General features: G+C 42.5%; 1 protein-coding gene across 1 annotated transcript in view; it reads left to right on the top strand.

Annotated features, from left to right (window-relative positions):
* The window catches only part of LOC127020741 (cell surface hyaluronidase-like), a 56,654-nt gene that overhangs the window by 8,036 nt on the left and 25,264 nt on the right, over positions 1 to 23,354 (top strand). The window contains exons 7-16 of the mRNA XM_050903522.1: positions 315 to 524; positions 4,317 to 4,522; positions 6,115 to 6,184; positions 6,823 to 6,951; positions 7,971 to 8,056; positions 9,417 to 9,548; positions 9,669 to 9,704; positions 10,544 to 10,696; positions 12,582 to 12,759; positions 18,043 to 18,258. Coding sequence (XP_050759479.1) covers positions 315 to 524; positions 4,317 to 4,522; positions 6,115 to 6,184; positions 6,823 to 6,951; positions 7,971 to 8,056; positions 9,417 to 9,548; positions 9,669 to 9,704; positions 10,544 to 10,696; positions 12,582 to 12,759; positions 18,043 to 18,258 — 1,416 coding nt within the window. The remainder of the gene's footprint in view (positions 1 to 314; positions 525 to 4,316; positions 4,523 to 6,114; positions 6,185 to 6,822; positions 6,952 to 7,970; positions 8,057 to 9,416; positions 9,549 to 9,668; positions 9,705 to 10,543; positions 10,697 to 12,581; positions 12,760 to 18,042; positions 18,259 to 23,354) is intronic.

Here is a 23,354-nt window from a genome sequence, read left to right as displayed (position 1 = left end):
ACCCCCTTCTGCAGCTGGCAGGAGTACCTTGTCCGTAGCCATGTCACACACAGCTCTTGCTAAATACCGCGCATGCTGCTGGGCAGCTGCTCCTTGGCAGCCCCGTGCCCGTAGGTGTGCAGCCGCTGGCCCACTGCTCTGCGGGTGCTGCGCTGCCGTGAGTCAGAGCAGGGAGCTGACGCCTCCTTCTGGGATTGGGCCCTGTTTTACTCTGCAAACATATTGCCTAATGAGAGAAAAAAAAAAAAAGTGTTTTTCTTTTTGTGTGTGTTTATTTTGTAATGCCTTAGTTGGATCTACATTTGTCTCAACAGATCCTAAGGAATTTTAGCTCTGTTCACATGTCAGGAGTGGAATTAAAAAACATGGGGCAGCAAATCCTGGGCAGTTACCCTGTGCATTTTCACTTGGCTGAGGATGTGGATGAGAGAGGAGGATACGAACGCCCAACGTACCTTGATAACCTGGCTATCCACCACTGCTTCTCTAGGTGTGTTGCCATACATGGAACTCATGGCCTTCTGGTAGGAGACATATTTTATTAGTACCAAGTTCATTTCTTTGCTTAGGCACTGCTAAACAGTAAGAGCCACTTGTGATGCAAAGAGAAATCAGAACATTGAAACAAGGCATCTTTTCCCCAAGAAATGTCCCGACTTGTCAACTTCATTTGACTGGTGTTCAGGTTAGAACTGTTGCTCTTGTAGTGCAGCTCTTTGAAATGAATTTCAGGTTCTTAGTATTGCCTGATTAATATTGTTAAAGGTGTGATCAGATATAGTGAAATCTTTGCCATGGTTATTCTGGACAGTTTGTGATAATACGAACTTCCATTTAAAATGAAAGCAATGGACTTTAAATGGACCTGACTGAAGCGATAGACCTTTAATTTGCAAAGGAGACAGAAAAGACAGGGGTTGTTCAAGTCAGGGCAATGTGAAATATATCCAAAAATATTCACATGACAAAGGGAATGAAATATGAGAGGGACAGACCCAAATGGCCGCTTCAGTGCCAGAAAAGCCCTCAGGAACTTGGCTTTGACCTAGGTCTTCACAAGGGCATTGTGGAGAGGAACTTAAAAAAAAACCACAAAAAAGCCATACGTGTGCCAGCTGGGAAATACAGATTCCCGCTCCAGTCCCGACACGTCCAATTGCTGTGTGCTCTGCAGGACCCTGAACGGTGTTTTGGTGTCCGTGGGCATTTCCTCATTCACCCGATGTGTGCTCAGGCAGAGACACTCCCTGAACTATCCGTGACCTGCCGTGTTTCTCCTGACAACTTTTTCTCAATTCTGGACATAAAGCTGTGTGAAAGGGTCCCCCCGAAAGGTTGTGTTCACGAAAATGCGATGCTGGACTTGTACAACTGGGAGCACTTTTCATGTATCCTAAACTGTATTTGTATTGTACAGCTCACTCAGAATTATTGATTGCCTTCTCATATACGTGATTTGCTCTGGCTGTAGAGCCTGCTTTTGTGTACAGAGCCCTTAGGTGGCAGGAGACTTGCCCTGTATGTGTGAATGTAGTTTAACTCACTTTCTCCTCCCATTGGTATTAAACCTCTGGAATTGAAGGAACCTGCCTGGGATGAAAAATTAAGCCTTATGCTCATATTGGTCCTGAGAAGAATGGCGTATGGTCTTGCTCTTTATCACAGAAGTGAGGGTGTCGAGGGTTTATCTGGATGTGTGGGATGCAATAGTTGTGAAATCAAGAATCCAAGTGTGAGATCCAGACCCCCGCATGTGACTGCTTAGGGCTTTGAGTCCAGGAATCAGTGAATAGATTTTATAGTAAAGGCTAAATATGTGATTCTGTGGAAGAATCATGTGGTTTCAATACAGTCATTAAGATAAAGAGTAATTAAAATGTAATAAAAAGCCTTGCTTTAAAATAAATTAAAATAATTTGCAGTTTGAGAGAAGAGCACGTGTATCGGAGCAAGGCAGTTAAACAACATCGATGGGTACCCGTTTTAGCATCAGATTATGAAACTTCAGCCCTGGAGGGAGAATAAACCAGATAGGTGGGTTTTTCCTCCTCCTGTCTTGACAGTTTAGAGGATGTAATTTTAGAAGCGCGTTGCTGGAGTGCTGTGGTTTGCGCTTTACTGTGTACAGGTCACGCAGTGCTGTCTGTAAGGCCCTTCTCCCATCTGCTGCTCCCGTGTGCCAGGCTTGTGCCGCTTTGCAAGCCGGCGGCAGCGGCGCACACCGCTTGGGTTACTCACCGTGGCGGGGAAGCAGGCTGCGACATGCCTCTCGCTGCTCTGGCACACGTCAGGCGCGCACAGACTACTGTAGTCGTTCATGTCTAATGTTGCAGTGCATAAAGGTCACTTATATTGTGTTGCTGAACTATATATAATTCAGTGTTTAGCGGCATCTTAATCATCTGGTGTTGGACACACCAGCGGGGCTGTAGCCTGTGTTGCGGACGGTGTTTCATGCTGGCACATACAGTAATACGCTACTGTCACAGTGCCGCAGGTGGGCTCGTTTCCAAGCTTGTAGTTTCTATCTGTGATATGCCAGGATTGATCAGTTATTGGGGTTTTGATCTAATGGCACGGACCCTTATCTTTCAGTGCAAATGTAAGTGATCTTTAAATTATGTTATTTCTCATTAGGAGAGCGATCAATATAGTTTCGTGTATGTAAGTTTTCAGGGCTGCCGCGCAATTGTGAAGCTGTGACTAATCATAGTAGCTAAAGCTAAAATCTGGTTTCAGATACAAGGCTGGTTTTTAATGCAGCTGTCTGAAGCACAGATTAGCCAAACTTCAGCTAAATTCAGAAGAATGAAACTCTTCAATTGAAATGCTGTTTAAAAAAGCGAGCAGTTTGTTGTTACAGTTTCTTTCCAAAAATAGTCTTTCCAAAAATAGCTGCGCCTCAGCGCAGCTTCTGCCCATCATTTGGCTTACTGTTCTTAGCAGGCTGGCAAGGACACTTGCATTTTTATCTAAATCCATTTCCTATCCGTATGTCCAAGACTCAGCCGGCAGGGACACGTTCAGTGTCGCTGCATGTAGGTTCTCTGTTACCCTCCTTGTAGCTCACGCCGAGCTACTGCACCTGCGTGCTGCAGGGTCTCGGTGGATTTCCAAAACTGTACCAGTTAGGAGTTGGGTACCTGGTTGTGTTGTGCCTTATTTTTAACTCTCTCTTGAACGCCTCATTGAGGCAGAAACAAGAGCAGCAGATGACAAGTTTGAGGGATGACTGCCAGGAAAACAATGAAATCCAGTAGAGAAATACCTATGGGGACTATACTGTTTGTGACTCCAGATGTTATGTACAGTTGCAGCCCATTAAGGGGAAATCACAGGATATGAATCTGAAATGGATTTAGTTCAAGTATCCCTCTGTATACAGAAATAACCGAGTAGGTTAATATTAGTTAATCTTGCAGTCTTACACGGACATAACTCTGACGTCAACAGGAATTTTGTATGCCTGAAGAGTGAATAAATATGCTGACAGGGATCATTTGAGTACAAAGTTAAGGTTTCAGTAAGATTAGTAACAAATAGCTGGTATTTTAACTAGCCTGATTTAGTATTTACATTTAAAAGAAGGATTTCTGAATTTATCTTCATAAGACTGTACATCAAAGGAGGCTTGTGCTAAGTCCTCTTGGTCAAATTAGAATTTAATGCAATATCCCTGTGCATGTCAATTAGTATTAAATAGACTGAAACAGTAAAGTACCATCTCTGCCCAAGCTGATCATTACAGGAATGAAGTGGCCCTGCACCTTCTGAGAGTGGAAGAGAAAGAACAGAAACCTTGTTAATATGAATTACTTCACATGGTGCATTTTAAAGAATTTCTTATTTTATTTGGGAAGTGTTGCGGTTACGAAAATTTCTGGATTAACCATCCTAACTTGTTGGTTTATCATGCGAGACACACTTATCTTTACACAGATATTTACTGCATGACACTGAATCAAATATTCTCTCTTAGAGCTGAGGGCAGTTTTAAACCCAGTATTTTGCAATTTTCTTTTAGTTACGCATGTGATCTTCCTCAGAGTAGTTTTAATAGCAGTTTCACTGTACAAGAAGATCAGTCCACAGTTATGCAAACTGCGTGTAGTTCGAGTTAGCTCCAGGACTGATGCAACTGCATGTAGTTCGAGTTAGCTCCAAGACTGATGCCTGTGGAGGCACTGCTCGCTGTGCAGAGGGGTGGCAAAACCACTCTGTGAGTGTTTCAGGAATTTATTGATAAGCAAAGCACCTCAGTTACAGTTCCAGCTGCTGTTAGCATTGCGATCTATGGCCTCTATACTTTTTTCCAGGTGAAGGACACCATTGGCTATGACACTCTGGGGCACTGTTTCTTCCTTGAAGATGGGACGGAGCAACGCAATACATTTTATCACAACTTGGGCCTCCTCACGAGGTCGGGGACGATCTTGCCTTCGGATCGTAATGAGGCTATGTGCCTTGCCATCCGCAGCCACGTCTATGGGAATTACGTTCCTGTGCCAAGCACTGACTGCATGTAAGTGCTCCGGGAGCTGTAGTCAGGTTTTGCACTTACATTATGCTTTATAGCTGGGTCCCAAAGAATGCTGTAGTGAAAATTTTGAAAGGTGCTATTTGATATTAAATGAACAATTGTAGCTTTTCCTGCCATTTCTCATTTTAAAATAATTTGGCTACTTGACCATGTTTTGCTTGTGAAGGTATCTGTTAACACCTGCATGAATCCTAAGCAAGGAATATTTGCTGCTGGTTATTCCTCTTGCTGTTTCCTGAGAATTATAAATATGTTAGAGCACTTTGCTCATTTCTGAACCCATTTCAATTCTTTTTAAGTGGGATATTGAAGGCTCCATGAAATCTGTGATAAATGCAAGTTGCTTCAGCCCTGGTATAGGCTGGCAAAAATATCACTCACTACAAAGGGAGTTTTTGCCTTTTTTCACCAGGGCTGGATTGGGGCTGGAGCATCTAGAGTAAATTGGTCAATAGTACATGAGTGCATGAATATCTAGAGTGCATCTGGAGATTTAGTGAGAATGCAGAGACTAGCATAAACTACAGTGAGCATCATTTAACAATAAACAATATCCCGATATAGCTGACCAAAGTTAGCTTCTATTTTGGAGACTGATGAGCTGTAACATGAGCACTCGGGGACCCAGGTACTGGTCTGGCTAGTGTTTGCAAGCAAGAACACAGTTTAGCCAAGGCAATTTGTATTTTCATGTTTTCTGGAAAAGGAGGCAGTGGCCAAACTCTACTTATTTTAATTTGCATAAGTAATCCAACTGAACTAATTATAACTATTGTTACTGAAATGCTAAAGTTGCTTGTATGGTTAATACAGATTTATTTTGCACCTATTTAGTGGTTCTGTTAATCCAAAGGAGTGTGGATTCTTGATAATGTAATAGTTAAGGTGGATAAAAAATGATTGAGATTTTCTGCTTAGGATGATCAAATTAATCGGTATGGTCAGCAGAAAAGGTTTACAGTGTTTTTACATGTGGTCTTTATTACTGCAAAAGATGTTATCAAATGAAGTAAGAGAACAGATGACAATGTTTCCATAGCTATACCTGGCTTCTGTTTGTGCCGCTACTGATCTTCCCTCTGAAGCAAAAACTCCTTATTTGAACAAATGTCAAAATAACTTCTCCTTAATCTCCTGCTTAACGAGCCATTTGCGGGTTGCAAGGACATTTGTTTTGTTTTCCATGTAGAAGCTTCATAAATCCATAGAGAATCTCCTACCTCCTGCCATTGCCCCTGAAGTTCCAAAAAACAAACCAGAAGTTCACTTTTCAGACATTTCCCAAAGCTGCTTAACTTAAAAAAAAAAAAAAAAAAAAAAAAGACATTGGGTTAGAGCATGGATTTTGTGTTAACAGGCTCATATAATTTACAATAGGTTCAGCATGTGGCTCCATAAATGAACATGTCTGACATTACTAGATGGTTTCTTTTCCTTAAAGAGTATCATTAAAAGGTTGTGCGGAGTTTTAAAGTCAAGAGGAGAGTTGTGGCTCAAGTCCAGTGCAGTGCTATGAAAATGTATCCCTTCCTGTTTGGTAACTGCTTAGGATCATCTTGATTTTGATTTTTCAGGGCTGTCAGCACATTCTGGATTGCAAATCCAAACAACAACTTAATAGAGAATGCAGCAGCTGGTGCTCAGGTAAAATCATTTAATGGCAAGAGCTATGCTTTGTCTCCAGTTCCCATATATTCTACTCTTATTGATGTCATTAGCGTGAGGGCAATGAATTTTTAGTAAGCCATCGTAAAATTTGGATATGTATTTCTGCAACCTTTGTTTCTGTTAAGAACAAGTATTTGCCTACAGTTCTCACACTGATTTCTCTCACAACTGTGGCTGGAAATGGTGTGTGATGTCTCTTGGTAAATGTTGATTTTTATTAGTAGTTAATAGTTAAATGCCCAATAAAATTTTATATTTGTATATATAAACATATACTCTCCCTTGTTATTATCTCTGATGTTTACCCAAATCATGTTTGTGTTTAATGTGCCTGTATAGAGAAGGCTATGTTTTCTAATAAACCATCTGAATTTCACCCATAATATATGCATTTTTAAAACGCCTGTGTGCGTGCCCCGGGGACCTGCTGTGCATGCCAAAGGATAAGTTGGGAGGTGTAAGAGTATGGGCTGGTGTGTGTCCCCTGGGACTCGCACGTTTGGCAGGCTCAGGTTAGAAATCTGGCCACCATAGTGGGAAACTCTAAGTCCCCCAGGATAACCTGTATCATTAATTGTAGTGTCCCATTTCTCAGACTTCTGTTTGTCTTTTAGGATGTCGGGATATGGTACCTCTTCCACCGGGTTCCCACTGGACAGTCCGAGGGGCAATATCCAGAGGGACAGGCTGAACATACCCCCTTGGGAGTATTTTACAACAACAGAGTCCACTCCAATTTCAAGGCATGTGGATGATTTTTGTATGTTTCTATCAATATAATAGTATGGCGTAGGGCTGACCGTGTGTGGTGCTCTGAAATCAGATGATCATGGGTGTCTTACATTTTGATAAAGGTCTTTTAACACTATATCAAGACACAATCAACTTTTGGGGGTGGTGCTCTTTCTAATGATTAAGAGGGAGCTGAGCAGAATGGGGGTCCCATTTCAGGCGCTTCAGTTGGATGCCTGTGTTAGAGGGGATGTGCCCAGGCCGTAGGTACACCTACTACTAAGTGAGATTTAAGGAATGACAGGCAGGACACTGAGCACTGCTGTTGGCCACAGTGGTGCAAGGATATAGGGGGATGAGCAACAGTCATGCCAGGGCATGCTCATCACCTCTGAAAAATGCGACCAAAAATTCAAGGGAAATTCCAAGAAAAACACTTTCCCCCAAATATACTGTTGACATGAAAACGTAACCTGTAAGCTATAAAAAGCATTTTTAACTCATTTCTCAGGATTCTAGATTGAAATCAGTGCTGTTCTCTGTGCCTTGTATATTTTACATCTTGGTCCATGACAGCTGCTTCTCTAGCCCAAAGCCTTTAAGTTGGCTACAGCAGCTCATGTTCTCGTTTGACTGCCGAGGGGCTCGTCACTCTTTATTTAAAGCCTTACTTCTTAACAACACTCTTTTTCCAAAAAGTTATCAAGAGCTTGGCAGAGTCCCTTATTGCTTTCTCCAAGGGAGAGAGAGAGTGGGAGTTCAGTGCCTTGCTCTGGGTCAGAAGACAGCCCAAGATGCTGATGCATAACATATGGCAGGGCAGGCTCTGTCCTGACTTCAGCGTGCTACATCCTGTGCTAATGTCATGCTGAGCGGTGCCAAGTGACACCGAAAGGGAAGAGAAAGCCCAGGCTGCAGGCGCTCGCTGTGCCTGCATGCACTGGCTGCCCACGTTCATTGATAAAAATCTGGGATCTCTGGTCTCTGTTGGGCGGTCTGTTAAAATAATTGGAGTCGCGTGCTTTTTCAGGCTGGTTTGTTTATTGGAAAGGGAGTAAAGACAACGAGAGCCAGTGCTGAAGATCCCAGAGAGTATCTCACTGTTGATAATGCCAGGTAAGCACATGCTGTCTGGCTAAGTATTTTGGATAGTTGTATTGCTTCTTGGCTTCTGCATTGTATTTAGCAGATCATTAATGCCTCATTATGGCTGGAGCATCTGAAAAAAACACACAAGCTATCTCTGATGTGCAGAGGCAAATACTTCATAGCTACGCACTGAATTGTTTGTGTTATTGCTGACCAAAAATGATACACGTGCACTTGGGGTTATGAGGACTAAGCAGTGAAGCACATGGAAGGGGATCCAGATCCCATTAGTCCATTAGCGGGTTTGTAAACTCCAACATTTCTTATTAGTTACTTAGAAGAACTTACATCTGAAAGATGACGTAAGAGACTGCTGAGACTGATCTAGGATTAATGAGGAAAATAAAGTAGCATCAAAGCTTTTTGTCAGCCGCTTTAAAATCTCTAAGCTTCCTTTTGCAGAGTGGAAGCAGGTAAACTAAGGCCATTTTCTTGCTCACTGCAGCCCTATAGGTGTATGTGAGGAGGTTGTGGGAGAAATCAGCCACTGCTCCTGGTCAAGCCTTGGCTTTTTTCCTCCTCCATCATACCCTATCAATGCCACATATGATGCTCCCGTATGGCTGAAAGGAAAGGGTGACTTTGTGTCCCTTTGTGAGGCTTCCCTGCCAGGGTCATCCCCTTGGGCACTGAGGAGGCACATCCCTTAGTACATCAGCTGGAAGAAGTAGGAGGTGAGAGTAGACTCAGAAAAAGCAATAGTAATTTTTTTGCCAAACACGGCACAAATCTACTATTAACAGCCAGTGTGGCAAGAAATAGCCTGCAAGTAATTGAGAAGCGCCCAGTTCTCAGGGTGAATCTTTTTTTCGTACGACAGCTTCTCTTTCAGTAGAGACAGAAGCATATGGAGATCTGGTCTGTACATGCAAGGAAAGCAGCTCCAATTACTCCATTATCTTTGCTGAATAAGATTCTTGAAAGTACCTAATAGATTTTCTAGCATCAAGCCAGGGATTCTCAGTGGGCCTTGTAAGGACAATCACAAAAGGACCAAGTGACTTGGGAAAAATGTCTTCTATGCCTCTAAATCACACTGAATCAAATTAAGGAGTAGCTGTGGGCCCATTGAAGTCTAGTGAGAAATCGCCTGTTGATTTCACTGGGGGCAGAATTTCACCCTTATGAATGTTTCTCGTTTTCTGCTTTGTACCAAAGCACAGAAATGAAATGAAGCTAATAGCCTGACTGATCCAGGGCATATCACCTCTTTAGGCCCATCACACCAATATATGGAAGCCAAATGAGGTCTGCCAGGCACGACCTCCTCTGTCTGAGTTCGGTTCCTATATCTCCTGTGCCGCATTAACTAAGCTCCTTGCTTCAGGTTTCACCCACATCAAGATGCTGATCCTGACAAGCCACGAGTTCCAGCCGTGATTGATGGTCTTATTGCTTTTAAAAATAATGACCATGGGGCCTGGGCCAGGGGCGGCGACATTATTTTCCGCAACTCGGGGTAGGTTACTGTAATTACGTGTTATATCATTCCCTTCATGGCAGACATAAATAGGTCTGTAGGCCAAATTCACTGCAGACATTCCTCATCATTTACACCTTTGTGCTTCTTCTGTCCTAGGTTTTCAGACAATGGAATTGGACTCACTCTGGCAAGGTAATTTCTTAAAATGGACCTTCTTCCCATTTTTTCCCCCAGTGTAACAGTCTCAAGAATGGAAGCTGAGACACTCCCCTGGTAATTACTGTAAGACATGAGAAAACCTCACATTTCCCTCCCAGACCACATCAAGTCTTCTCTGCACAGCCGTTAATACAAGGGGCAATTTAGCCTTTCATTCTCTTTGCCTCAGCATGTCTGGGGAATACATCGTAATTGCCGAATATTTCCTTTTGGACGGCAGGTCCTGAACCAGTAGACTAAACACCTGGCTCTGTGTTCGGGGAGACTTTTCTTCTGCTCTAGCCCGGTGGAGCAGCATTGCCTGCAGCTCGTGTGTTGCCAGGGCAGGGTGGCTGGGACGGTCCCACGGGGTGGCACAGCAGGTCTCCTGCCTCCTCTGCTGGTGTCTACCGTGCTCCTGCTGCTTTCTTCTCGACCCCTCTTGCAAAAGACCTGCAAAAATAAGCCATATCCAAAGCCCACTGCAGGCAATGAGAATCAGTGATATTTGGCTCTTGCTTCAGGGTTGTAGCTAAAAATTGATAAAGCAACTCAGTAGAGAGCAATTATATATATATATACACACACATGTATATAGGATAGAGCTGGTTTTACCCAGACTAAGTTACCTGTATTACTGATGCCCGAGCACTAAGCTACTTCGGCACTAACTTGCTGGTTTCTAAAGAGATTTTAAAGCAGGCTGTTATACCGGTGCATACACTTTTTTCCAAATTAAGAAAGAAATTCTACTGTGTCTGTGGTGTAATTAAAAGTGTTAATTAATCTGTTGTGCTGTGCTGCATAGTTACCTGGTGTTTCTTTGCTTGTAGTGATGGGACTTTCCCGACAGATGAAGGCTCCAGCCTGGAGGTTACACGCTCCATTTTTGTTGGAGAAAGCAGCAACTTTGGCTCCCAGGGAGGCCAAAACAGCTACTGGGGAAAAGGGGCAAATGGAGAATACAGAACACTGCCCAGAAACAAGTGAGTTATTCTTCTGCCATTTCTTCTTGGCGTTAGCGTAAGCTAGAAGAAAAGCCTCAGGAATGAATGTGACTACCAATGAGTAATTTATACTGGGTGTTTAAATTATTGGACAGGCCAGAAATAATAAGCATCCGAATAAACTCACTTTTCAGGCCAACAGCTTGAAAGCATTCTCGACTGAATGTGTTTGATTTAATTTTCTGCTTAATTTATTAGTCACTGGAGAATGGATTAGACAATCTGAAAGATACCAAATGGCTTTTGTGTAGGGCTTCAGTAGCACAGCGTTGAGCTGATGGTGCAGCTCCCATACACCATGCCACCGTCCCTCCTGCTGGCGTAGCTGGGCAAACATGGCCGGTTTGACAAAGGAGAAACCATTTTTCATTATTGCATCTTATTTCTCTTTCAATACCTGTATGTTATTTTCTATTTTGATAGCAGCACAGCCTCCTGTCTAGCAACTGTGGTGCCTACCCACATCCCCCTAGCAAGGCATGCTTCCCCAAGCCTAAATTCTACCCTAATGTATGTTTTTGGTAATGCTCACCAATTATTAAACCCTCTACGAGGAATATAAAATTAAGTAATCAGCAGTACTCAGCAGACATGCCATGCACACAGCCCTGACTATACATGTCTCAGCCATAAGTGACACAGGAATGGGATCTGTGTAGGACAGCAAGAATAATCAGAGCTATTCTCAGTTATTATCAGCGGTGTTATTTTAATTGCAATTGCAAAAAAGCTCCTTTGAAGTTCAAACAAGCTCTAATCATCTGTGATATTGTTAAGCAATGTACTCTTGGAAAGGCGTATGCCAAAACATCTGATATCTGTCCTTTCATTACACCATAGTGCAAAATGGGATGTAGGGGTTGTACCAGACACAACTGCTGGGATAACAGCTCTGGAAATTGAAGAAGAATTATTTGGTCAAGAAATACTGTTTGTGCCTGGTGTTTCCAATTGCCAAAGTGTTTCTGGATCCCTGGAGCCAAGCACTAAGAAAAAACATCAGGGCTAGGGGTGGAATCTGGGCCTCGGTGACCCCCAGGCTGGAGAGAGCCTGTGTGCCCATGTGCTGTCCGCTTTGCGGCTTTCATGTCTGAACAACTCTTTCTGGACTTGGTAGGCATTGACCTACCCTTCCATGCCACTACTAGCCAGCTTCATTACTGTCTGTGAAGCTGATGCAGGCCACCCTTTGATCAAACATGGCTGGGGCCAGGCAAAACTTGGTGCCTTCTCAAAACAAACCATGGAAGGGGCAGGTCCTTACCTGTGACTCCAGTGGTGTCTCCTTCAACACTGATGTCTTGACAACATGTCCATGGACCGATACTGCAGAAATCACTTTTCTGTATGAAATGCTGTGCACTAGGTCCTAGGGTTCTCGTGTGAAATGGCTTGTAGGGAGAGGAGAAACTGTGCTGCACCACTTGGTACTTGCTTCCAAGAGACACTTGCCTCCAGGGAGTCTGACTGATATCATTTTTTCAATCATGCTGATGTTTTCCTGAGAAACCTGCCTGCCCTGGAACAGGGAACCTGATGGCAATGCTGCCACACAGCCCTTTGGGTCTTCCTCGTGGTGATGAACTCCTGGGTGGCTGGGGACAAGGGTTTTGAACTGCTTTACCCCAGCTTCCAAGCCTTAGGCAAGCTTATGAGTCATTTTTTTTGGCTCTTGAGCCTTATCCTGTAGAGGATGTTCAGCAGAGTTTCATCTTTCATTAACTGTGATGAGTGTCCAGATCCCAGTTTTGGGAAAGGAAAGGTGGTTTAGCTACTTGTTAATATCTTTCTGTGCCTTCAGGAGAAGACTCAGAGTTTGCCCAAGCTTTTAACACAGGACTGTGTTTGTTTTTAAATCGCACAGGACTTTCCCTATTCGTGGATTCCAGATTTATGATGGGCCTGTCAGGATGGCAAAATGCACTTTCAAGAAGTTCACCCCGACTGTTGACAGATACTCAAGTGCCATCGGGTTCTTCATGAAAAACTCCTGGCAGATAAGCCCCCAGAATAACGTGTCGCAGATCCTGATGGAGCAAAGTGTAAGTAAGAAAAGCAGAAATGTGTCCTCTTAGATATGCAAGTTTTTGAAGTTTTTAGAAGTGGTGAGGAATCTGCCCTAGAGCATGAATTTCCAAGTGGTGCATGTTACATTGGTGCGTACCATCAATTCATTTTGCAACACTTTTTCTTTTTTTTTATTGAAGGTTATTTATAAGCCAGTAAAATGCGACAGTATCTTATACCCGGGCAGACATACATAAAAAAATCTGCATTAGAGGAAGGTTTCACCTCATAACCAGAAGAGCCAGAACACCACTCTTAGCTGGTGCAGCATTACCAGCTTATATATGCTGAGGATCTGGTGAGGACCTGGCCTCAGAAGTTGAGAGGGACACAAACGAGATGTCAGGAGACAGTAAGCTGCGATACAATTCTTATACAGAAATAGCAAATGCACTTAGAAGCAAAGCCATGACCCAGTTTCTGGGGTCAGCAGTGAAGTTCCTGTTGAGCACAACAGGGACTTCCCTTCAGCAGTGACAGCAGAATGGGGCTCTGTATCTCTGCCTTGGCAGGAGCCATAGGATGCTGAGCAATTCCAGTCCTTGTCTTGGATTCCTGCAGGGATCGTGGCCCTGCACACTTGGCTTGGGAAATGATAGATTCCACCTGGCTTGCTCCCAGGGATCATAACCTCTCCTTAGCTTTTTTCAAACAAGGTCCATGCTTGTTAGGATGTCCATGAACTGCAGTAACTTTGGCTTGAGGTTTGGCTTTATCTTGAGGAAAATTTCCATTGCTCTGGTATTGACCAATATCACCCTCTCTGGCAGGCAGTTAGTTTGTCTGTCCCCTCTCTGGTACACTTTAGACTGACAACAGGAGGGTATTTCATGAAAGGATGATGTTGATTGCAGTCACTTGACTGCTCCTCTAAAGAAAACACAGTTCCTGTGCATTTCAGTAAAGAGATCTTAGTTACCTTAGATGCTTTAGGGAGCTTTGGAACAAGAATAAGGGCTAATTTGCTGTACCTTCTTTATGTCCTCCCTTGGAGCAATGGTTCTAAGATGGTCACGGGGAACATGAATAAGAAAATCAACCTGGAACCAGGGAGGGGAGCTTAGAGAAAAATGTATGATGAAAAAGTTCGATCAGTGGAATGGAAGAGAGTGGAAATTTTCCTCCAGTAATGGCTGTAGGACTCTGTCCAACAGAATGGTTTCAGACAGATGATATCTGTGCACATTAGCAAAGGGGATGATTACATCTTGAATGGCTGAAAATGCAACTCTTTTAATACAGTTGCACCATTTGAGGCCAATGAGCCTGTTAAATATCCCAGCAGTTTTTGTCCGAGAGGCAGTTTAGTACTGCAGCGCCTTTAAGATCTGAGGTTTTCAAGGTAAAAGTGGTCAGAAGACTTACTAAATACTTCTGCAAAGCAAATTAAAATAGTACAGTGTCAGCCTATTACAAAAAACCTAATGACATTATCCTAATAATTATTTATTGTATGTACATCTCCAAGAAATACCCATTTCTGAAGTTGGTATTTTGCCAACTTGAAAACCATTTATGTTTGTAACCACCTGCATCCCAGCACTTTTCACTTTGATTCTCTTTTATCTGGATTGAACCCAGATGTGCTAAATCTGATTTCAAACTTGAAGGACCACGGTTAGTTTATTGTTTTGTTGCTAGTTGCTATATGGGACAATATGTCTTTGACTAGTTCAGATAGAGCCTGGAGACTGTTTTAATTAATTTTCCATCTCCAGGCTTCATTTTATTACTTTTTAAAGGGTAGCTAAGTACTAAGTCCCTAAAGGACAATCATTTTACAGTTGTTTTTTAAGAAGAAATTAAACATTACTGCAAGTTGTATAGTGATGACAAAACTATTAGTCATGCTGAAGGAATAATTGTATAATTAATCAGACTAATCAGCAGATTGGTTAGACAACAAAATAATAAAGCCACTCAGGTCTTGTTTAATTCCAGCATAAAAATAACAGTCAAGTAGAAGAGAAGACCTAAACATTACGCTCCACAAGAAGTATTCTAGTTGGCTTTCTGTTGACAAACCTAAATCTCACATATTAAGATATCTGTGCATTTATCAATAGCAACATTATTGCTAGGCTTGTTTGCTTGTTTGTTTGTTTTAAAAAGGGTGCTTTTTAAAAGTTATTTCAAAGCAGTGGAAGCAGTAGTTGGTCTTAACCCAGCTGAGGGCATGACTGATGGTTGTGGTCTCCTGTAGGTCTGGTTACTGTCAGTCAGTAGGACTTGGAGAGTTCAAAGGAGATGGCCCCAGCCCAGAACAGAGCCATGCCCAAACAGGACACTTGTGCATCATTTCTTAAGAAGACCTGAAATATCTCTTTTTAGTCATAAAATAGCAACCCATTCATCCCTATGTCCTTTTGCTGTACAGCTCCTGTAGAGTGAGGTGAGGAGCAAGAGGTTGTACGTGACCTTTTGGGCTCCCAGGAACAAGGCCACTTCCAGCAGGTGCAGAAGACTCACAAAGTGTCCCAATTCACATCCATTGCCAATAGTCCCTCCGGTTATTTTTTCCCTGCAGCCAGGAGCTTAGGGTGGATTCAAGCCTATTCTACTCCTTGTAGCTGTGCCAACACTACGGCAACTCTGAAATTACTTGTGCCAAAGAAGTCCCAGCGGTCTGTGTTGGGTGGGTTTGTGGTCCCCAGAAGAGCTCAGAGGGGTCAGCACTGGCTCCTGGCTGTGGTCTAGCAACTCCCATGGGATTGCAGTTCTGCCTAGCTAAGAGATGGGTGCTTCCTAATGTTGCCTTTACTATGTTTAGCCTGTGTTGTCTTAGTGCTGGGTTTCTGCGTCAAAGCAGAAGTTTGCAAACAGTTCATGACGGGAAAAAGAAAAGCAGACACTGAGTTAAAGTGCAAGTCTGTTATCCCCTGAAAAAGAGGGCAGAAAAAAACCCCAACCCAACCCAACCCAACCCAACCCTAAAGAGACTCCTGACCAAGGGGAACTTGCAGAGTGAGGGCTTGCATCACTCCAGCAGACTACAAGCCATGCTAACAAGGGCAGAGTCCTTGCGTGGTAAAATAGAAGATTCACACTGGTTGAAAGTGGTTTCCTTAAAATGATAACAGTGATACAGTGATATGGCTTTTGTTGGCAGTTTGTGCCAACACTTGAATTTTAGAAAAAGTTGCAAGTTATTATGATGTTTTCCAGTACCTTATTAATTCTTAATATAGAAAGTGTTTTCCACTGCAGTCTTCAGGACTTCTCTGCAGGTGTGTTAGCTGTGCTGCCTTTGGACAGGTTGAGTTAGCATATTGCTAAGAGATTACGTACTCACATAACCATCATCTGTCAGGTCTCCCTGTCAGGCTTCAGACAGGTAATTCAAGTAACCTTTATACCATATCACTCCCAGGTAGTCCACACCTAATGAAAATTAGGTGTCTGAATAGTAGTGTGGTAGCTAGACATGACCTGTCTCTGCACCCTCTTCTAGCTCATTCTTAGCTCCACATGGACATACCTGACGAGCTGAGCCTTTGTTCATGGGTATTCACTTGGAAAAAAATACATGTTGCCACAGCCGTAACTGCAAACTCAGTGCACCCCTATCCTGCAGTGTACAAAAGTAAAGTAACCTTGAGACTTATAAAAGAAGTGACACTGCTCATTAACATTTCCATTTCGTTTCTGACTTTCAGACTTTTTAGAGGAGAATGTTAGAGATCACATTAGCGTTAGCACCAAAACTGTCTGCTGCTGGATGGAAACACTGAGAGTGTTAATCAAATGTAAGCTGTACTGGCTGTGCCTTAGTTTGTTTTGAAGTACAGCTGACTTTGTTCTCCTCCCCAGTGAAGTGCCTGTTTTCATATTCAACTCCAGAAGTGCACTGTCACAAAGTATTTATAATGGAGCTTTGAGCTGCAGCACAGTGCTTACATTTTCTTAATATCTCCTCTTTTATAAATTAAAATGAAAGAAAAAAAACAACTTTTGAGATCCTCCTACTTTGCCCAGTAGCCCTTTGGGCAAAAATTTTCTGCGATGCAGTAAGAAAAGGTTTTGAAACACTCAAAAATACACATTAAATTTCCATATGTTTGAGCCTCCTTTAACTGAGACTGCTTCACATGCTTATGAGACTCATACTTAGACAAGAAGGTGGTAGAAAAATGGTTCTGGGCTCTAATCTAATTTCAAAGGAATAAAGACTTTTATTCTGCAAGTAGTTCTTGCTGCAGTGGTCATTCTTTTTAAGCCAATGGGACTTTCCATCTAACTCAGAATCACAATGACCCTCCTATTCTCCTAAGCTGTTCTGTTTATTATTGTTAAAATAAAGCCTTTAAAGCCCTTAGTAAACTTGCAGCCTAATCCTGCTGACCCTAATTCTTACTCATGTGCACAGTCCAATTAAAATTAGTCGGGCTAAATGGAACAAATTACAGTCCTTTGGGTCGGCGTGATCCAGTTGCTATTTATGCCGTCAGCTTTTATACACGCTGCTGCAGGATTCATTCAGAGTGCTTGACCTGGAGTAATTATTTTCTTGATTACCTCAGAACTTAATCGTCACACACTGTAATAATTTTCTCTGCAGACATCAAAATATTCCATGCTTTTTTGCTGAACATCTGCAGTTTCCTTGTTTTGCTGGATTTTCAGATCAGGACAGATTCGTTTACTTAGCTACTGAAAAATCTTGAACACAGAGCTATGCATAATGAGGACAATGCTGCTTCCTGTTATTTCTCTTTCCCCCAAAAAATTCTTCAGGGGATATATTAGAATGTGCAGAAGAGCCAGTTCTGAGAATTGCTGTCACTTAGGAAACAATTAGAAAAAAATGGCACTCAGAACCACTTAGAACAACCGTTGAAAATATATGAGAAAAGTCACCAAATATCTAGTAATTTTGGTTTCTTTGATCACAGCTGTGATACTCCTCAGTAAATTTCATAATCTTCCAGTACTTCCCTACCCTTTGAGTCATCCTCTTCCTTTTGCCACCACACAATTTATTGCTGTGTGATTTCAAGGAATATATGGTTGTGCGGGTGCATTTCAAAGAACCAAAAGTCTAATTTTTCATGAAAATATCTCCTGGGATTAAGAAATGAGGGGGAAAACCAATACAGTTGGAAATCTTTCTAAATAGACGAGGCAAAACAAAACTCTTGACTCAGACAACAGAGCTTTCTAGTTCTAGCTGTGTCACTGTTTTGGCTGTTAAAACACTGCAAACTCAAGTCCTTACTTAGAGCTAATCAGTAATTTTTCTTCTTATTTTCTCCTCCTAGGTTGGACTGAAAGTGTTTTTTGGCAGATCGGGCCAGTGGTTTGGAAACAATGATAATGACGGTGACAAAATGTCTATCTTCCATGATCTGGATGGCTCAGTGACAGGCTATCCGGACACTTTCATAGGCAGAGCAGACAACTACTTGCTGCGTCATCCCGGGTGTCTCACTGTCCCAAGCTGGAACGGGGTGCTGTGTACCGGGAAATTCGCACAGGTAACGGGGGGCGGCTGCAGGCAACGTTGCTGGGCGTGTTGGGTGGGTGTCCTCAGATACTCTGCTGAGGGGTGATGGAGTGAAACATACTCAACACTATGTAAGATAAGAGGTGAATAATAAATTGGGTATAATTTTACTCCTCTCAGTGTTATCTGCCTAATTCCAAGGGCTCAGTAAAGCTCCTGTTGTGCCGCTGCCTGCAACCTGTGGCTGTAAGGAGCCCTGTCTCTTCCCATTGCCCTCAAGAAGCTGCAAGTTGAAACTGAGTTGGGGGAAAGTTTGGTGTTTTCTAGTTCTTGCTTCCAGGCATTTGTCCACTCTATCATGGGGCTCTAGTGGATAAGTCTGGTGAATCAAGTTTCCATAGTGGAAAATGTTTCTTCTCTGATACACCCCACTGTGTTCAGGATGGTGAAATGGGTGGTTGAGGCACAAACTCACACTTATTTCTTATTTCCCATCCAGCAATCACTGGCTGAGGGATGGTCAGTCTTAGGTCAGGGTGGTCTTAAACCTTCACAGCAGTTTTCTTCAGCACACTTGAGTTAGAGACTTTAACTGAAATGTCAACACCTTAGTAGAAAGGGCTGCAAGTCCCAGGTAATCTTTCAGTAGGGAAAGAAAGAAAGAGGAGAATGGTAAATGGAGGGAAAATGTGACCTCAAAATCAGATTGTGGTTCATTGCATGTTGCTCAAATTTCAACAAGACCTTTGTGTGTGGATAGAGCATACTGTAAATACGTGACTCACCACAGCTTTCACAGCCACCTGTAAGAGATTGCAGATGGCTCTCCTTGCTCCTCCACTTCTAAAGGATATTAATGTATTTACCAAACAGGTATCTGGGCCTGTTTTAAAACTCCAGTTACTTGGACATCTTGGCAGGTCTCCTCTCTCCTTGTGTTGAACAAGCCAAAGCTAAGACTATGTGTGGTGGGCGCACACAGCACCATGTGGTTTGAGGTTGGAGAGTGGGTACTGGGAGCCATCATGCAAGATGTGGCTTTTGGAAGGACCATTATGTTCTTCTGACCCCTGAGAACAGCCCTGCACTGTCAAATAAAGACTGCAGTGGGGTGCACTGCTGGATATGAAAGGCAAGAATGGATTATGAAGTGATCTTGAAATAAGATCAGAGTTCATGAGATACAGCAGGTGTTATTTATTTATTTATTTATTAAGAGTCTTCTGTGTGCTTGGGAGCATGCTGCAAACTCTGGTCTCATTGGGAGTCAGCCGACATTGCCCAGACATCAGCAGGTGTGGCACAGGATGAAACTCTACCTGAAGTCACTGGAGACCGAGCAGTGTTAAAATTGCCTCGAGAGGAGCAGGCTGTCAGGTTTCCCTTTTTAACATGCAGTTTTGTGAGCATGGGGAATAGCAGAGCCTGATTTCCTACAGTTGCACCTCAGGATGGGTTTCAAACCTAGACTCGTGGATTTTCCACATTGGGAGATTTCTGAAGGTGCTTTCTCTGTGGCTTCTCTGACGTGTAGTAATGTGTGGGCTCGCACTTCAGGTAGTCAGACACAGCACCCTGCTCCCCTTTCTCCAAGAAACTTTCAGCATGAAACTTTTGGGAATGCAATTATCTTTGAGACCTCTATGCCTACATAGTATGTGCACAGTCAAATCCAGATTATGCATGTCTCCTTAAGCTAAAAAAATTTATATGCATTTGCTTTAGTTGCACAGCAGAGAGCAGGAGTTGCTATTTAAGTGTCTAGACACTGGGCTTACGACCCCTGGTTTGCTGTTGACTAGGCAGAAACAGGATCGGGCTCCTATGAAACACTCCCATTGAATCAGGATTTTGTCCTTGGCACTTAGTTTTGCTCTGTGTCTCTAGAGAAATGATCCTCTCTGCTCTGGCAACCTAACAGTTAAATTCAGAATTGTAAACAAGTAGGCATTTATATTTCTATTTCTATTAATACCCTCCCGGTTATGGCACTCTACATGGTGAGGCAGTTTTTCCACCATAGAAAATTTCCTTGGCTAGGTTTAGGCAAGCATAAACATTTGCTTCTCTGGGATCCGTTACTTACCAGCATTTTTCAACTAATCAGCATCCAGCAGGATGAGTAAAGTTCATATTAAATGCTTCACTTTATGGGTTTTGGGTAGGGAAATATATGTATGTGCAGGGTAGAAGAAATTGGTCCCGTGCAGCAGGGTTTGATTTAATTTGGAAGGTATAATTGTTGGAGTATTTCAGCTTAACCTTGATTCTCAGCACCTTGACTAACTGATGATTTGTTTGTATGCTAAATTCTGGGTGTCATACTTCAGATCAAAAGCCTAAAAGAGTGAATCCAATTACGGAGAAAGATGGTCTGCTTTGATCTTAGCAACTCTATTGCAAAATCTGTTTTTCTTTTCCTTTTCATGTAGCTCTGGTAGACAAGAACTTTTGTTCTTCCCTAGCACAAGCAGGTGAAAATGTCCTTTCAGTTCAAGGAAATAGTGACTCCTACATTACTGCCGAACTGAGCCCAAGATAGTCAGCCAAGGGGTGGGCTACTTGGATCTCATTTTTCCACACCAAGTCCTTCAGCTAACATTGCAGGCAAATCCTTTCTGAGGAAAGTGCCTAGAGTTCAGTTAATTCCTTTCTGCTTGGTTTCTTTCATTCACTTTTCATGCTCTTCTCCTAGATGTAATTTGCCCAGGAAAGGAAATGCCTGGGGAAAACCAATTCCTCTGGCAGTGTTTCTGGCTCCACAAAATCCTGAGACCTGACTTTCCTGAGGATGTTTTAATCTGGCAGTTCAGGTTGACATTCCCACCTTCCTATGGTTGGTTCATGGCCCTTCCTCCTCACTGTCTCCAAGAAGCATCATGCCACCTTCCCCATGTGGTGTCCAAGACCCTCCTTCAGCAGGGAGCACTAAGAAATGCCTCGAGCTTTGGCTCCAATGTTGCCTTTCGCTACCAAAGAAGGGTTCTGGGACTAGCTTAAAATCATGAAATTTACACAAGCAAGAAATATCAGGTCTTTTTGTCCTCCCCTTTTGATTCTTGAGCCTGCAGGGTTGGTGTTGTACAAACAAGACCAAACCCTTTGCTTTTTAATGACAGCTGAAACTCTCATGTTTTAATGTAAATAAAGTGAGGCTTTGAGGAAGAAGCCTAAATAGAGGGAGACTCACAGGGAAATCACAAGAGTTGGCAGCACCACATCTTCTGGCAATCTCTGTGAGTCACTCAGACTCTGTCAGCAGGGCGCTGAGGTCCTTGGTGTCCCGTCAACCTGACTTTCAACTGTTGCAAAGGCCAGTAATAAAAGAAAAATGTAGGGAGAGGTTCATCCCATAGTTCTCTCCGTGTAGGTGGGTGAGATTTCCAATGGCACTGAACTGGATACTCCTCAACACCTGCATTACTTGTTAAAATGCAAATGACATTCCTAAACCATTTCTGATTTTTATATAAATTGTAAGACAAGTACCTTGGCTCCCACTGGGCAGTTGAAGCTGTGTACTTACTGCTTCCTTGCAGACTTCACAGCAACTCATCAGGAGAGGCTGTGAAACTTCTCTTTTTTGGTATTAGTCTTTATTAAAATAAGCAGAGTTTTTGGCAGTACGTGCTGTTTTCTTTTATAAGCTTAGCAAGGTGTTAGACAGTCATAAGAGACTGCCACATAGCTAAATTAGTGTCAGTTTTGAATTAACAAAAAATTGATGCCTTGCTATTATAAAATACTTCAGGAAATGCTGTTGGTTTTTCACCGGTTCGCTTAGTCACTACCTTACTGCAGGTGGCTGAAACAGAATTTATTCCACTCTTGTTAACTCTGTTCTTGCAGTGAATGTTTTTGCAATTGCACTGATCCTGCATCTCCAAGTTACATACCTTCAGCTGGTATTGTGTACCCAGTACCTGTGTAGCTGGTTTTGGTACAGATGCTTCTAAATGTAAAGCAAGCCAGAAATGCAGTAGGTAGTGAACAGTGCTTTTCTAACCACAGGGAAAACCGTACAATCCCAGGGTATCTGCAAGGCTTGAGGATTGTCAGCACCTCACAGACTTGGAAGAAGGAAAAGCCTGCAAGGTATTTTTCAGCTAATGGTGTCCGTATTTGGACAAAGAGGTCCAATTTTGATCTCTGATGCACACCAATGGAAAATCAAAGTAGTTTTGCTGAAGTCAGTGACATCCTAGTGTGTCTTAGAGAAAGAAAGATACATTTTTTTTCTTTCTGAAAGAATTTTAAAGTCTTCACTTGGAAATTTCATAGAGAAAATGATTTGCCCTGGGAAATTAACCTTTTTTGAACAGTCAGACAACCAGAAGGGGAGAAGGTATGTTTTGAGCTTCTCATTTTTAAGGTATTTTGACAGCTGACGGCACAGCGGGACAAAAGCAATGTTAAAGAAACTAGAAAGCAAGCAAACCTTTTCTCAGAAACCAAGATTTTCTGTTCCAATACTTTGCATGTTCCTTATCTTCATACTCACTATCCAGTTGAACAGCAGATCCCCCATGAATTGTAAAAGAACTTATCTTCTCAGTTTCACAATCTACTTGGGAAAATTGCCATGTAAGCACAAGGAAATGTGACACATCTTTTTAGCATGAAGTGTTAAGCAGCTAAAATGACAACTATGTCCATTAAACCATCCAGGCAAGTAGAAGGCTCGCATTTTATAACATTTTAACTAGCTCTTCTTCTCCTACTGCATTAAACTGTCACCACTTCTCACATTTTAAAGTATCTTTATGACCCACTTTCTTCTCTTAAATATTTCGGTAGAGCTAACCAAAAATTATGGAGGTGTTGCTAAGGAAGATGGATTTTTCAATCTAGAAAAAAATTCTCTTGTTACTCTCCTTTTTGCTCCTGCAAGTGTTTTTCCCCTGCAAAGGTAGATATAAGGAAGAAAAATGATAAAGTTTTCCAAGTTCAGTTCAAGTGAGTAAAGGTGTCAGAGAGTAAAGGCTGAGGAAGAAAAAGGCCATGTTGTGACATCCCGAGAGCACTATGCTGGGACAGTGGCTGATGTTTCACCTACCTGGGGCCGGTGGAGCTCAAAGGGTTCTTTTTACTTCATTCATCTCATTGGGAATTAAAAGCAGCCTTTTG

This window comes from Gymnogyps californianus, chromosome 11 (assembly GCF_018139145.2).
Source record: "Gymnogyps californianus isolate 813 chromosome 11, ASM1813914v2, whole genome shotgun sequence".
Classification (NCBI taxonomy): Eukaryota; Metazoa; Chordata; class Aves; order Accipitriformes; family Cathartidae; genus Gymnogyps; species Gymnogyps californianus.
The sequence above is the reverse complement of the archived record's forward strand: the minus strand, read 5'-3'. Positions and strand labels throughout refer to the sequence as shown.